General features: G+C 27.3%; 1 protein-coding gene across 1 annotated transcript in view; it reads right to left on the reverse strand.

The window, feature by feature from the left end:
• LOC111033002 (neuroligin-4, X-linked-like) overlaps positions 1-15,995 on the reverse strand; it is a 318,532-nt gene that overhangs the window by 67,343 nt on the left and 235,194 nt on the right. The window contains exon 5 of the mRNA XM_022313528.1: positions 1,914-2,198. Within this exon, the coding sequence (XP_022169220.1) occupies positions 1,914-2,198 (285 nt within the window). The remainder of the gene's footprint in view (positions 1-1,913; positions 2,199-15,995) is intronic.

Genomic DNA, 15,995 nt, shown 5'->3' on the forward strand with positions numbered 1-15,995 from the left:
CCATTTATTCACATAAAAATCCGCTTATTCAAAACTCTGCGCTCTACAAACCAATCCCATTTATTCAGGTCGACCTAACCGAAACCTCTCCGGGCCCATTAGCATGAACGATAAGAGCCCTCCCGGGATAAACAAAACCTCGTCGAGTTCCTCGCACTTTGGATTAAGTTTCCAATGGAAACCAATACTCTTCGGGCGGCTGGCAGCGATATAGGGGTTTTTTCGTTTCCGGTGTATTATTTTTATTATTTCACTATCGTTATTGTCCCCTATCCTTCCCTCCGTCTGTGACCTAAGATCGAGACGAATGTAAATTTGTATCCGAAGCAATTAGCGCACGTTTGTTCCTGGCCGCTATATATAGACGGGGAATAATGACGACTGAGTTCACTATTATTATTTAGATTTTTATTCGCATTTCCGCATTAATGACTTAAACAGATTACAAGCCAGTGAAAAACAGTGTTCTTTATGTTCACGCAACGATTCATCATAGCGTGTTACAAAAAAAAATACATTTTTTAAAAATAACTTAAAAAAAAGTTTCAACGCATTGCGGACTTCATTTGATTACAGAACAGATACGGTTGGCTGAGTTGTAAGTTGTTATTTGATACGGCTTCACCTGGTTTTGGCAATTTAAGAGTCTTAATTTTTCATCCACCAAAGTTATTCACAAATTTAAACCATTGTGATTGTGTTATGTTTTAAAGACTAAAATATATATTTTATATTATTTATTATAAAAATAATGAAGACCTTAATTTGTTGTATGGTACAACGTGACTTTAGAGTTTGTTAATTAAATACACATTTTACTCTAACAACCTATTTTATTTATTTATTTGTTACGGACATAAGTCTAAATACTTAACATAAGTGCAGAAATTAGAAATTACAAAATAACTTTATTACAAAAATTACATCGAATAGAGCGAAAGAAAAATCAATAATTATTAAATCAAACAATGTGCGTATCAAAGAAAAAAATCAATGTCAATATTATAATTTGATTACCATTATTAATATAAGTTATATAAATTATTATTTCATTTTAAATTCAGTGTATGCTTGATCAATTCATGTATTTGAAAAAAGACTGAAAGACAGAAACTTTGACAACATTATTTAGTATGTTTTGATCGGCTTAAAAAAAAAAAATTGAAAATAGTATTTTAGTTTTATATACTGAAATAAATGTACCTAACTGAAAATATCCAAGCAAAGATACCACATTTTTAAACAATAAAAAAAAAATTGAAATAATTTATTGGTTATACGTATTATTATATATAGTTTATAAAATAAGTTATATACTGTCAGCGAATACATGAATTGTGGGTAGATAACGAAGTATTTAGTTAATATAATATTTTGTGCTTACGTGACATTTGAATTAGATATTTGTTCTAAATATCAAATGCATGTGGTTTTAGATTTAACTATAATGTATTATTATTACATCAGCATAAAAATTTCCGCTCTTTTAATAATTGTCCACATCAATACATTTTAAATTGCTTACAAATTTAAAATTGTTAAAAAAAATCAAATTGTGAAAAATATTAACAAGAAATATATTTTCATTATATCATTATGACAATCACGTCTGTAACTATTCAGTAACAAAAACCACTCGACCCAAATGTACTGTATGTAGTCGATGCTTTAGGTAGTTTCTTAAAAATGAATGAATATATAAAATCTACATAACGTTATTAGATGTATTATTATAACATCATAGAATTTTCTTTGCGTTGTGTACTTACAAATAATAGTATATTCTAAGCTTTTGTTTTTAAATTATTATTTTAATATTAAACAATTTCAGAAATGTCTTCTTAGAAATGTCTCAAAAGTTTAACTTCTGAAATTTCAAATCGAAGTACAGTTAATACTACTATTTCACTCACTTGACTGGGCGCTGAGTCTGCTGGACTCAGCAGCAGTTCCAACGTCGATGATGACACCGTCGACGCTGGGCCCGAACGCAGTGGTGAACTCGGGGACGTGGAGTTGTGCGTTCAACAACTGGTCCAGCGGCGTGTCGCGTAGGCAGTTGAGCAGGTGCAAGTGTTGCAAATCTGGCGAACAGTTGACCAACTTGGCCACTTGATGGCCGTAGTACACAGGGTCTCTGACTAGAGATAGTGGACTCAGAGGAGAACCACTGAGCAGGATCGCCCGATGGAATAACACTGCAAAAAAATAAATCGTAGGAAAAACATTATAAAAAAAATATATATAAAAGGTAACGATTGTATTACGACAATTATTGGCGTGTGTCCCCTACACATAAGAGTGGAAGTCGTCGTTTGGGGTCATGACATTTTCACTTTCTCGAACCGTCGATTTCCGACGACAAAGATATTAACCGAAGAAAAGCAACGTTCGAACCATTATAAATTATCATTACATATTATTATTATTATTACTTTTCGGTTCGAAATTTTGCTTTTATGTGATCATTTCTGGGGTCGTGTGAAACATATAGTTATAGCGTTCCCAAATTCCATCGAAAATGATTTTTGCTCCTAATGGCATTTTTGGGATAATTATTTTCGAAATTAACGAAGCAAAATATTATATGGGTAAAAATAACGAAAACGTGACCTACATATTATTATTATTCTCGTATCGAGGTGGTATTTCGTGGCTCGTAGAAACCGTTTCCAAATACCATGCATTGTATAGTTATAGTAAGTACCTATAGGCTAATTAAAAGTTAAGACCACATATAATTGATACAGTTTTCATTTTATTCGGATCTTATATTTTTTATTCCAATAAAATAAAATAATAATTATTAAATCTAATAATTAAACTAAATATGGTTATTCATAATATATTAATAAATATCACAATGTTAATTTTAATTGAATTACACTCATGTTCTGGACAAGTTGCGGTTTTATATTATGCGAATACGATTAATTAATTATTACGTATTTATTTTAAACTTGATTTTAACCAGATTACATTTTGTAAGATATTACGAATACGAAACAACAAACACTTTTGAATTAATATTATTTGATGTTTTATTTTAGAAAATAAAATATAAATTTTCCTTTTCCTTTTCACATTGCAATATTTAAGTATGTCAAACAATACTAATTATAAAAATAAGTATTTAAATGTATTGATCTAGTACACATTGTCACATTATATAGGTAAGTACTCATTATTAGTATTGTTATTAAAGAACATTAGATTGTGTAGTTTCCGGAAGGCCGAATGAAATTCTATCATATTGTTACAAGAAATGCACATTTATACTTTGCCGCCTCAAAAACATTAAAATACACAAATATTATTACCAGGCCTGAAAGTTTGAACAATATATTATTTTAATTACGTATAGACCTTTAATAAAAGAGATATATTGTAGCTTAAATGCTATGTACAATATAATTATTAATTTTTAACAAAGGAACTATTACAAACATAGTATTTTATTATATTGCCTTGTTGTAATGCACACATTATAATACCCATTATAGTACAACGGATTACGTGTAGAAACTGATCTTAGATGAGTTTTTTCCTTATTAGATTTCACGAGTCAACAGGAAACTAATAACTGTCATTTTATTGCATTTTTTTTCGTCCCTTTTATGATATCATATTTATGTTAAAATTCGAGACGCATTCACTCGATAAATTGTATGATATTTTTTGAGTTTAGAGTGTCTAAAGGCGATGAACGAAATTTAAGAAGACAGCTGATGGGTAAGCAATTTATTATACTCGACGATCATTGTTGTTGTATGATATGTATATATATATATATAGGCGGATACATGCTATATAGAACCTTAAAATCGATTTTTTTTATGTAAGTACAATATAATGCGTATCATAATAATATCATCTATACAGTAACTATTGAAAAACGAATTCAGACCATGAGTAAAGTTAGGTATATGCATGTACCAACTGTGGTGACATAATTTTAAATAAAAATAAAAATGATAGTTAACTTTATGTATAACAATACAATTTAGCTAACTTTTCATGCAATCTCAATAAATATGGGAAAGCAAATGTTTTTTTCTAAAATTGTTTTTACTGGGACTCACTGAGACATACTCATGTGGAGGCCCAGGGTTATCTACTATACATTGCATATTTAAATAAAAATAATTATAATTAAAAGATATTTAAAATATTAGTGTTTGAAATTAATATCCCAATTATTGTATACAAATAAAGTAAAAACAAAAACAGATAAGGTAAATTGTCCAGGATTTTCAATTTCCACCACTTTGTTGGTGTTATATTTATTTTATTTTATTTTTTTATTTCATACAATGTTGTCAGTTATTTGGTTTACATATTTAAAATAGTATTCCTCCACTCTGCGTATAGTAGATTTTAAATAAACCCAACTTTTATTGATAGGTAATTGATTGGGTTTGTTCTAAGCTTTTGTACACTCTAAGTAATCTATTTTAACTTGTCTGATACCAAATTTGCAAAACGCCAATGGGCCAAAAGTAAGGACCAATAATTATTAAGTTTGGCATTGAGATTTAAGTTTATTGTTAGCTATATTTTATTTGGTTAAACGTTTGAAGAAATTAAATATGAGCTGCATTTATCCGAAATGAATAATAGGTATGAGAAAAAAAGAAGTACTTGAAAAAATCCTGCTGGACTGGTTCAAAAATTAGTAAAAACATACGATATAAAAATGATAATTTAAGATTGTAATATGATAAAAGTAATTTCCTTCATATCGTTTGTTTTCTATATTTTCAATATTTTTTAGTTACTATTAATTTTTTTCAATTAAATGATTTTTGCTATTTCAACTAAAATTTTGCAGCTTTTGATTATTATATTTGCTATTTTGAAGGCAAATTATGTCGGTTCATATAATATTATATTATGTGATATGTAACGTAACTTGATTTTGCCGACTGTTATTTACTGAATGAACAGTAATTTTAGAAACATCAAAGAACAATATTCTGTCAACATCATGTATTTTAATAGGTCATGTACTTTTGGTGAGATTTGGTATAGTATTATGCCACGTAGACTTAGTTGGATATTTGCATAGGTATTTAAGTTTTCTTTTTAATTTAAAATAGTTTATGTCTTATAAAACGTAATTATGTATAGACGTAAAGTTATAAATGATTTTCCAATCAAAAACTACAATTATGTGTAGGTATAATAAAGACGAACTTGGTGTATCACAGTCACTATAATGAGTGATACCGGATGGGTGATCACCCGGGTTCTTGGTGACGAATCATTGCCCCCATAAACATGTGTTTTCGACTAACCGTAACCAACTGCAAAAAGCTAAAGGTTGTTGTTGTCGAAGCTAAAGTGTCCAATAAAAAAAAAAGAAAAGAAAAAAAGATATACAAATTGTATGTAAACGGTGACTGTTATTAAAATGTAATTACCAGTTACATATAAAATTAGAAACAATTCCAAAATATTTGATAAACAATATAATGTAAATGTTGCCTATGTCAATATAAACAATATTACATAAAAATGTAGATTACTTTCAACATTTGGTGAAGTTTATAAAAACAATTGTCTCCATCAGTAAGTAGTAACATTATTAGTAATACATTTACGTTAAAATAGTTCAAAAAAGAACTCTACAAACTTACAATAAGTGAACTAAATAATTTCTAAGATTTTAGCGTATACGTATAAAGATAACTAATTAATCTTTATAAATTATATATTATATTATGTTGATACATTTCCATACTTATCAGCACATTTAAGTTATGTTATATTAGTATAATATTATGGGAATTTAACAATAACTTTAAAATGACAACATATTTAACTGATTCCATCATCGTTTTTTATTTTTGTTAGGTTGTGAAATTTCAATATAAACCTGGGAACACAAACATCCGTCAATAGCCTGTCACTGGCTGTCAGTATAATTTGTCATTGACGCATAATATATTAAAACCAATGTAATAAATTTTAACTTCAATATCGTTTTAATAATAGCAACCTCTTTGTGGAATTCTGAATAGTAAACTTGGGATTTATTTTCGTTAGTGATTAACATTTATGATATAGATAGGTATACAATATTATTTACTGTTTTTAGTTGGAATAATTGTTTGAATATTAAATAATAATACAATTTATAAAATGATAAAATGAATAACTTTTTAATATATTATAAAAAACTGAACATAAATACATTTATTACATTTCATGCCTAGATTGTTTGATGTATGGAAAAAAACAGAATTTAGGTTTCTATGTGTGCTACTATTTGAGTTGAACCAACTTTAGTACACTATAGTAGGTACCTACCTACTTTAACATACTTGCCATTAAATTGAATACAGAAACTTTAGAATCAAGAATACAATACAATTGTAAACGATAGTTATATAACTTATTCTAAGATCGATTGCACCAAAATGTAATCCGCTAATTTATTATTCCTATTTACTTTACGTTCTACTATGCTCCAATTCGTTTCTACCAAAATCATTGTATTTTCACACAGGTGAACTTAATGTATCAGTGCTAGAGAAGTCTGTTGAAAAGCCAACATTTATTATACAAGAAAAGGTTAGCTTAAAAATAAAAAGTACATAAATAATAATTATAATAATTACAAAAAGGTATAAAAATAAACATTTAAAAAATACAGTAGATTAATAAAAACATAAAAATATAAAAACATGCTTTATTGAGTTTTTTTTATAAAATATATAAATTATTTAACTGCCTATTCCTGACTTAAAACAATTTATTTTGAGAATGTATAAATTGTATTAATGTCTATAAGCACTTAAATATTTATATGGTAACTTTTAATTTAAATACTTTTGTCTGTGAAATATACAGAACACAATATTGGGTTATAAGCAGAGCATTTATCTTTCGGTACTTTATTTCGTATTCTCTTGTAATTTTATAGCGACGGTAATAATAATTGTAGCTAAACCTTTCCAAGCCTACTCCAGTTATATCAAGTAAATCTAACGGAGATTAAATGAATTATTCCAATTTAATGTAACATATAATCTTACTTAATGTTGAATGTTGATGTGAATTAAAATCCCCATACTCATATTGTGATATTATCTATTATGTTTTAAATTGTTTTGAAGTAATTGCACATTTTCCTTTTTTTTTACTTGACGTTAAAAGTGGTTTTCCCTGTCTACTTATGAAATACAAGATATTTATGGACGTCAAAACATTGACGACGATACATTTCATTTATAAATTTAACTAATGCGTTTACATTAGTAACGCTTTCATAATGACCCAAGCAAGAAAATATTTAACTTAATTACTGTAGAAAGCTCATAAATTATCATAGTGCACAAGGAAACTAAAGTCATGTTAACATTATAGGCAACACAGAATAAAAAATAAATATTAAACAAAGAACAGTACGATTCTGTTATTTGTAAAATCTTTACTTCAGGTTGTTATTAATTATTTAATATAACGATAAGTCGATAGCATCTTGTTTTTAAAGCACGTTTGAAACATTAGAGCGAACAAAAAAATACACGTGTTTTATTACTTTTTTTTCGAGCAGAGAATATTTTAATATTGAATTGGAGTTAAACCAAACATGGATGCTAAAGAGACTCCCAGTATTGCATAGATTATCAATGGCTTTACGACTAAAATCTTTGGGATTTTTAACATTTACTATACAACGGAAAATACAAGAAGTAACAAAATACTAAAAATAGTGGCTGATAATATTACAAAAAAAAATATAATAATAAAGCAGCCGCCTGATTTATGTTACGTTTGATATTTGATGAAATCGCGATTTTTATTATGAAAGACAGTTCAGACTTCTAAAAAAATAAAATAAGACAGCCTCAAGTCATATAACGTGATAAAATATCAAGAGCAAATATTCTTTACTGAAAATGTATTGAACACGAGTTCTATCTAATAATGGCTATGGGTAACTGTTTTACACAATAGACACTTAATGATCTAATTATTATATAAACAGGGGAATATTATTTTGTGAAAATCCCCAGAAATTATTATTTATATTACGTACCTTAAAATATTATTGTTGATAGTATACTATAATAAAATAATACGTTAACGAATTATTAATAAAATAGAACTATTGTTTAAAAAACTGACTGTGCTTTGAACAATAGCTGAGTTTTTAATTTTTCTTCAAAGTTATTTAATAATTTTTATTAACAAAATAAAATAATGTAAATAATATCATAAAAATTGTTGTTTTCACTTAAGTTTAATAAAATTAATTACTATAGTATGCTGTAGGTATCTGGTATACACTATACAGTATACATGTTAATGAAGAATAATAAAATATTTATATTAAACCCTAGCGATTTAGGTATATTTTGTAAGAAATACATAATTTATGAAAATCTCGATAAAATATACATTTTATAAAATATTTTTCGACGTTTTAATGATAATTTAACTTAATTATTTATAATTTTATAAATTATTGATTTATTTTAATTTACAGTTTTCTAAAAACGCGAGGAAAAAATTGAATTTAAAGTAAACGCTTACGTATGGAATTTTATTCTCAAGCAACGCGTCATTTAAACATTCTGGATCGTGATGATCTAAAATATGTCCATGCAATATATAGAACTTAAACTCAAATAAAAATGAGTTAGAAAACTGAATATGATCGACTAACAATTGTTGAGAGTGCTTGTAAGACAGATATAATATCAATATAATTAAATAATACCGTACCTATGTGTAAAGAATGAATTGATGTACCACGACTAAACTGACAAAAAATAAATAAAAATAAAGTAGATACGACATTGATAAAAAATGTGTTGTTAAGAGGGCGCCACACCCGCATGCGTTGTCTCCGTCTTACAAACGAGTAACATACCAAATTTACGCTCAGCAGTTCAAGTTATATGACGTTAGCATAAAAATTAGAATGAATTAACCTATTATGAAACTTGATGGTAAGAACTTTATCCGTGTTTTGTTGGAAGCTTTTTTTACGATACTTCAGTTTTTAAGCGAGGTATGCTTGTATAATAAATGTAAATTAAAAATGCTCATAACTCACTTAAAAACTGAATTATTGTAAAAAAACTTCCAACAAAACACAGATAAAGTTCTCACCATCAAGTTTCATAATAGGTTAATTCACTCTAATTTATAAGATAACGGCATAAAACTTGAACTGCTGAGCGTAAATTTGGTATGTTACTCGTTTGTAAGACGGAGACAACGCATGCGGGTGTGGCGCCCTCTTAAGATATGGATGTATGTAAAAAATAAATCATTAGAAATTTCAAACAATTAGATAAGTTGTTTTAAGAAGATCACAATACAAAAAAACAATAATGACATTTGAGACCATGTTTATTAAATATTACCAACATGCTGATTGGATAAAAAATCATAGTAATTTAAAGGTTGGTCTTTCAACAATAATTATTTATAGCTTATTTAGTTTTTCTATTAAATTAGTTCAAATTCTATAAAAAAGCATGAAAATGCTTACGAATCCATGTTATGGAAAATGATTTGCAAAAAATAGATTAGTCATTCCACTCTGAGAATCAATCGTAAATCTTATATAATTGTTTTACTATTGATTATAATTTATAAGCATACAATCTATTAATATAGCTATTTTGTTAAGAATATAATTTTTTACATTTCTGAATTGTATTAATTGTGTCACATTATTCAACAAAACAGTGATATCGGCCAATATCAGTTATATTATATTGAAAACGGTAGGTTACAGAGATAAAAACACGAAACGTACATATTTAAATCAATAAAAATGTGTTCTCGTATGAAACTAAAATATGAAATTTGATTGTATGATATTTTTAACTTAAACAAACAAACTGGATACTATAATTATCAAAATGTAATCATTATAAATAATACCTATCAATTAAAATAATCCTCGTAACAACTGATACTATGTGCAATTTAAATATTCTTAAATTTCATTATAGGTTTTGTTTTTTTTTTTTTTTTTAAGTACCAACATAAACATCGTAAAATACGTTTAATGAGGTTATGGTAGATATCGATTTCAAATATTTGTGATATTTTATTCGATCGGAAAACTTTGGAATCGGATAAGCAAAAACTTCTACGGCTTAATTGTCCGCGTATATAGTCCCTTTTATCTGCAAATGATTAAGGGCTTTAGCGTACTTGGCATATTATAACAGCGCTGCCATAAACTGTTCCATATAAAATCCCACCACAACACACATACATATATATCATATACATTTATAAAATATATATTATATGATCAAACCGAACTGTTAACGTAAAGTTTTATACTTGGATTCTCTAATGGGCACGAGTTATTCTCAATTTAAAATAATACGGGTTTTTTTTTTTTAAATATGCGATTTGATATTATTTCATTTATATCCTATTTATCACAATGTATGCTATGATCGAATATATTTTTTTAATAAAAATCATTCAATGCGATATCAAGCAGGTATGCTACAATAAATTATAAGCAACTTTTGGATTCTTTGAGTGGAATGAAATTAATACACATATGTAGGTACTTAAAGAAGTGATGATTTATCGTTTGATTCGATTTATAAAAAATAATATTAATATTCTCATTATAATATCAGTAAAAGAACAGGTATTGCAGGAATTAATACCAAATTAATAAAACAAATTATACTTTTAAAAAATATTTCTGGAATGATAAAAAATATAAACCTATATAAATAACAACTGCTATTAAGCCAAGACAAATAAAAATAATAAACTCATTCGAATTATTTTAATTCTTACCATATGCAGTTTTTAGCATTCTGAAATTCTTAACTGTTTATAAATGTAATATTATGGTTTGTGCATATACGATATAATATATTACACAAAATTAAATATTTCTACTTCGAGGACTTAAAAATGTGTAACACGTATAAACGTTTACAGCCTCAGTCATGCTCTGAAACATTTTTTTGTAGGCATTTATTTTACGCGACACTGCAGTAGTTTGTATAATTGTGTTCTACTTGTTGGGTGTCCATTGTTTTGTGGTCGGTGATGGAAACACATTTCTCTACATTTTCATCAGAAATGTCCGACCGTTGTCCTTTCTGTGTGTTCATTTTCAGTTACATTGTATTAAAATGCCTATTTTGTCACTCCAAGTTAATTTATTTATTCATTACATATTCATAATGAACAGTGTTTCTGGTAAACACCAAACGTATTTCATGCAATTGACTTTTTATAAATAATTATGAATAGGTACACCTCTTGAATATTTAAATATTGATATTATCATAATTATTGAAATTATCGGTGGTTCTCTTATTGTCTTTTGATACGCATTGTATTTTTTCTTTGGATTTTGAGAGTAGTGATAAATGTATTGACTTTGTAATGATGTGTAATTTTTCGTAATTGTGGACAAAATAAATATTCGAAATAATGATAAGGTTTTCAATTTCAGTAACTTTTCTGGTGGGAAAGCGGTGGTGAAAAATATGGTGCATTCGAGAGGTCAAAAATTCCCAGTAGCTTTCAAAAGAGTAAGTTTTTACGCAAATTCAATATACAACCGAATCTACTTTGATATAACTCTGAAAAATCATAACCCTAGATACATGATATTTTCACCGAATGTTTATATTTTCATTTATAAAAACCATACAATTTCGAAAATATTTTGTCTCTGTTTAAGATATTTATAGACATAAAAGTATTTTCGATTTTGATTTGTGTTTTTTTAAAAATTATTGACAGTAAAATTGTTTTTGCTCTGACAAAAAGTTATTAAAACATTTAAAACAAGGTTCCTCATACATTTTGTAATACTAGCAAATGAATATTAAAGATAGGCTATATAGGCCCTAATTTTTTATATACATTTTTTTTTTTTTGTCATATTTATTTTTATTTGTACAATCTGTATAAAAAAATATTTACAATAAGTACAATGGAGATAATGATAGTATATATTGGTAATTGGACATGGTTGACTTGTTGAAGAGACTATTCATTAATAGCACTTCATGTTATATACATTTAAAATTAAAATTCATAAAAATCTCGAATATTAAAAATTATTAAGTAATTAAAAATGTATTTAATTTTAAATTTGTATAGTTGAACATTGACAATTTAAGATTAGATTAGAAAAACAGTTTTTTTTGTAGATATTTTAAGTTTATATTTGAAAAAAATTAGATATTTTAACGAATAATAATGATGTTAGTTATTTTGTTGTAATTTTTTATTTATTTTTAACATTTATTTGGAAAATATACAATCTGTAAGGTTAGTTTACAATAGGCATATATGCGGTGTTTATGTGTTTTTAAGTGAGTTTACATGAGCTTAAGGAACTATCCGACAGTAGTACTCATGGCATAAGGGATTGTTGTAGTTTAAAAATATTGACTGCGGTGGGTGAAACTTTTAAAGTATATTTTTATCTATATATATAAACATGGAGCCAAAAATGTATAACAATTCATCAATTGAGAACGGCTGAGCCGATTTGGCTCAATTTTTTTTAAATTGTTCGTAATTGCCAGGAGAAGGTTTTTACGAAAACAATTTTGGAAAAACCCTTTTTTAAAAATTTTTTTGATGATTTATTTTTTGAGTTCCGTAATGTTTTTTCGAATTAAAAAAGCTACAGCAAGCTTTAGCTTATAAAATTGCCTATAGACATAATATATAGACCTAACCTATGACATAATTAATCGTTAAAATGGGGCCCCCGGCTAACACCAAAAAAATGGATCAAAATGGAGAAATATGTCGTGTATTGAATATTATGTTTCACTATATAAAGTAAAGTTTAAATTTTGTGAAGTGATAATTTTTGTATAGTTTTTATTCTGTTCGATTTTATTTATAGCCCTAAATACCCTATCTTTACATAGAACGCAATAGTCGATAGAAGAGATACAATTTAGGTTATATCTATATTCTATATGTAATATGATTATTCGATTATTACGACAGTGGTTCATCGGGCAGATCAGGTATAAGCATGCTACAATTTAATTTTCGCACATTGCCTACCAAGGCAATTATTTCAATAATACACAGCAGGTAGGCATAATATACTGCTCGCATTATTACCATCGAGTCTCAAATTGAGTTGGCCTTTTTACAAATTGCACAGGATCAGCTAATAATTTATAAATACAATGTCATTTTGAAATGCATTTTTTAGAAAAAAATAATTTGATCTAGCTAATTTATTCTATATGTATTATTACAGTAAAATAAATTACTTTTATATAGCAATGGTATTATAAAACGTACTTATTAACAGAGACTGACAAAGCATATTCACTGAGGATCGTTTTTTTCGTAGGTATACAATGATTTTATATTATTCAATTCAAATTGAACACATTCATTACAGTGATCTACTCGACCACTGTAAGCCAGAAAGTACAAATTCTGATTTTTAGATTTTTTAAGTATATTTATAAATAATTAGATTTATCATTATATTTAAGGAGTATTTATCCACTCAAACAACTTCCAAAATCATTTTCAGAAACACAGGAGGTACTCAAAATGTATTAAAACTAATCTTGACAGTACGTCTAATGAAAGATTTGTTTCATTGCGAATAGAGAAAAATCTCATCTTAAATCCTTAGAGGATGATAGGCGTTCGATGGTTTTTATGATCATAAAAACTATAGAAGAAGAAAACACTAACAAAATATACTTGAACGAAGCAGTAAATTGATTTACTTAAATGAAAGTTTAAACGTACCTATGGTTTTGATTTACATACTATTGATAATATTCTAATTCAATTTAAATTTATATTGAAATATTATTATTATATAATTACCTAGGTATCTAATGACATTCGTTTTCAATGTAAGATACTAATTTAGATAGTAATATCTGCTTTTTATACTAAATTAATGTATTATGCAATGTCAAATGTTTGTATATAGAATATAATATAATTAATTATACTGGTTAAATGTACATAATTATATAATATTATGCTTAAAATTATATGGATACCAAAAGGTGAAAAAAGGTTATTAATTAATAATTTCAATTCATTAAAGTATTGAACACAGCATAACACTTCAACTCTACACGCATACAGCAACTGAATAAATTACACACATTTATTATATTGAGTAAAAATTGTCCTAATGATTCAATATAATAACTGGCCTGCTTAAACTTTGGCATCACTATTAAAAAAACTCAAATATCGACATTGAACCATCGAAGGATTTGTGATTATTCAAATGTAATATGCATGACAGTGATGAATAAAGAGATGCCATAAGTATACTATGTATAATATGTATTTTTGTCAATCCACTTCGTTTATTTTAACTTCCAATATTATTTACAAGATAAATCACGAAAATAAATACATTTTGGTGTTAAATAACTGATAATAATCACCTATGGTTTGTTACATGCACAATTATAGCACGGACGAATAGTGTTGATGTGAAATACAATTTATTTTTTAATTAAAATTATTGTTGTTCCCGTATTATTGAATTTTTTTCTGGCAGAACAAAATACAATTTCAAATTATTTGGATTTTTGAAGAGATTGAAACAGTATACTTGTCATAATAATATTATAGAACAATGCATAATAGTCATAACAATCAACTAACGAACAAACTCGACGCATCTAATGCTGATGCACACATGTTTTTACTTCGGAGACGTCAAGTTGCACAAATAATAGACCAACATTTTTGTTCTCGAGCAGCCATTTTTTAAATTCAGAGGAAACCTACGGTCAGCAGGTGCGGCTTTTAATGGTCAGCCGGGAAAACCCGTCAAGAAACTAGCATTTGGCACAAAGAATAGAGAGAGTGCAAAAAACCATCGGCGCGCACAGATATATTTAGATAAAGTGGCATTACTTAAATGTATGCCCGAAATTGCCTGTTGTTAACGACCGCACGCGGAGACACGGGCCGGGTAGGGATTTGCTCGCAATAAATTCCGGTGGTCCAAAAACCCCGGGAAAAAGCTAATTTTTTTACCACACTCTGTGACGTTGGAGTGTGCAATCAGCGCATCGAGGAAAAAAAAATAAATCACCACCCAGGTTTTTTTTTCATTTATTATAATATTATAACATATTATATATACGAGTATATAATATGTGCTCTTCTCGCTTTGCACAACATCTCTTCGACAATATATGTAAGTACCTACTACGGTTCGTCGTCTAAATGGGACATAAATAAATAAATAAATATATATATGATAAAACAATTTCAACTAAGAATTTTGCAGTTGTAAGTGTATACAAAATTTTAAAAAAAATGCTCATATTTATACAAAGTATAATGAAGGACAGTATAATATTATTCGAGGACATTAAAATATTGACGAATATAAAATGTTATTCATCGCGTTACTCGCAATTTTACTGTTTGATAACTAAATTTTACTTGCATTATTTGCCGTTGATGAAATATAATATTGTATTCATTAAAAACTATAATACATTTCAGTACTCAAGTGAATACCTAGGTATACCATATAATGACTAAAATTTCAACCCGAAGAGATACTCAAATATACTATCTGTACGAACATAATATTGTAGGTACTATATTTCCTTCTGAGAATCGGTTCTTTGCGGGGAGTCTACTACCCGGCATATACCTTAACGGTAACCCTGAAATTGTTGTTGATTTTAAAGTTATGTTATATTTTGTTTGCTGCAATTTTATATGTTATTTCCGAGTAGTCGTTTTATGAAAGTACTTCAAATAAAAATGAAAACTCTGACATAATCAAAGGCAGTTGTGTACTAGAACACTGGAGCTTGGATACAAAAATGTCAATCAGCCAGTGTTAAAAATATAAACAAGAAATGTTTTAAATTATTTGTTTTGAGGATAAACTAATCCGTGACATATGTATGAAAATAATATTTTTGTTGCATGCTTTATATGGGGAAAAGTATCAATGAAAATAGAGAATAATTAAAACATATTTTATA

The sequence above is a fragment of the Myzus persicae genome, unplaced genomic scaffold, assembly GCF_001856785.1.
Source record: "Myzus persicae strain clone G006 unplaced genomic scaffold, MPER_G0061.0, whole genome shotgun sequence".
Classification (NCBI taxonomy): domain Eukaryota; kingdom Metazoa; phylum Arthropoda; class Insecta; order Hemiptera; family Aphididae; genus Myzus; species Myzus persicae.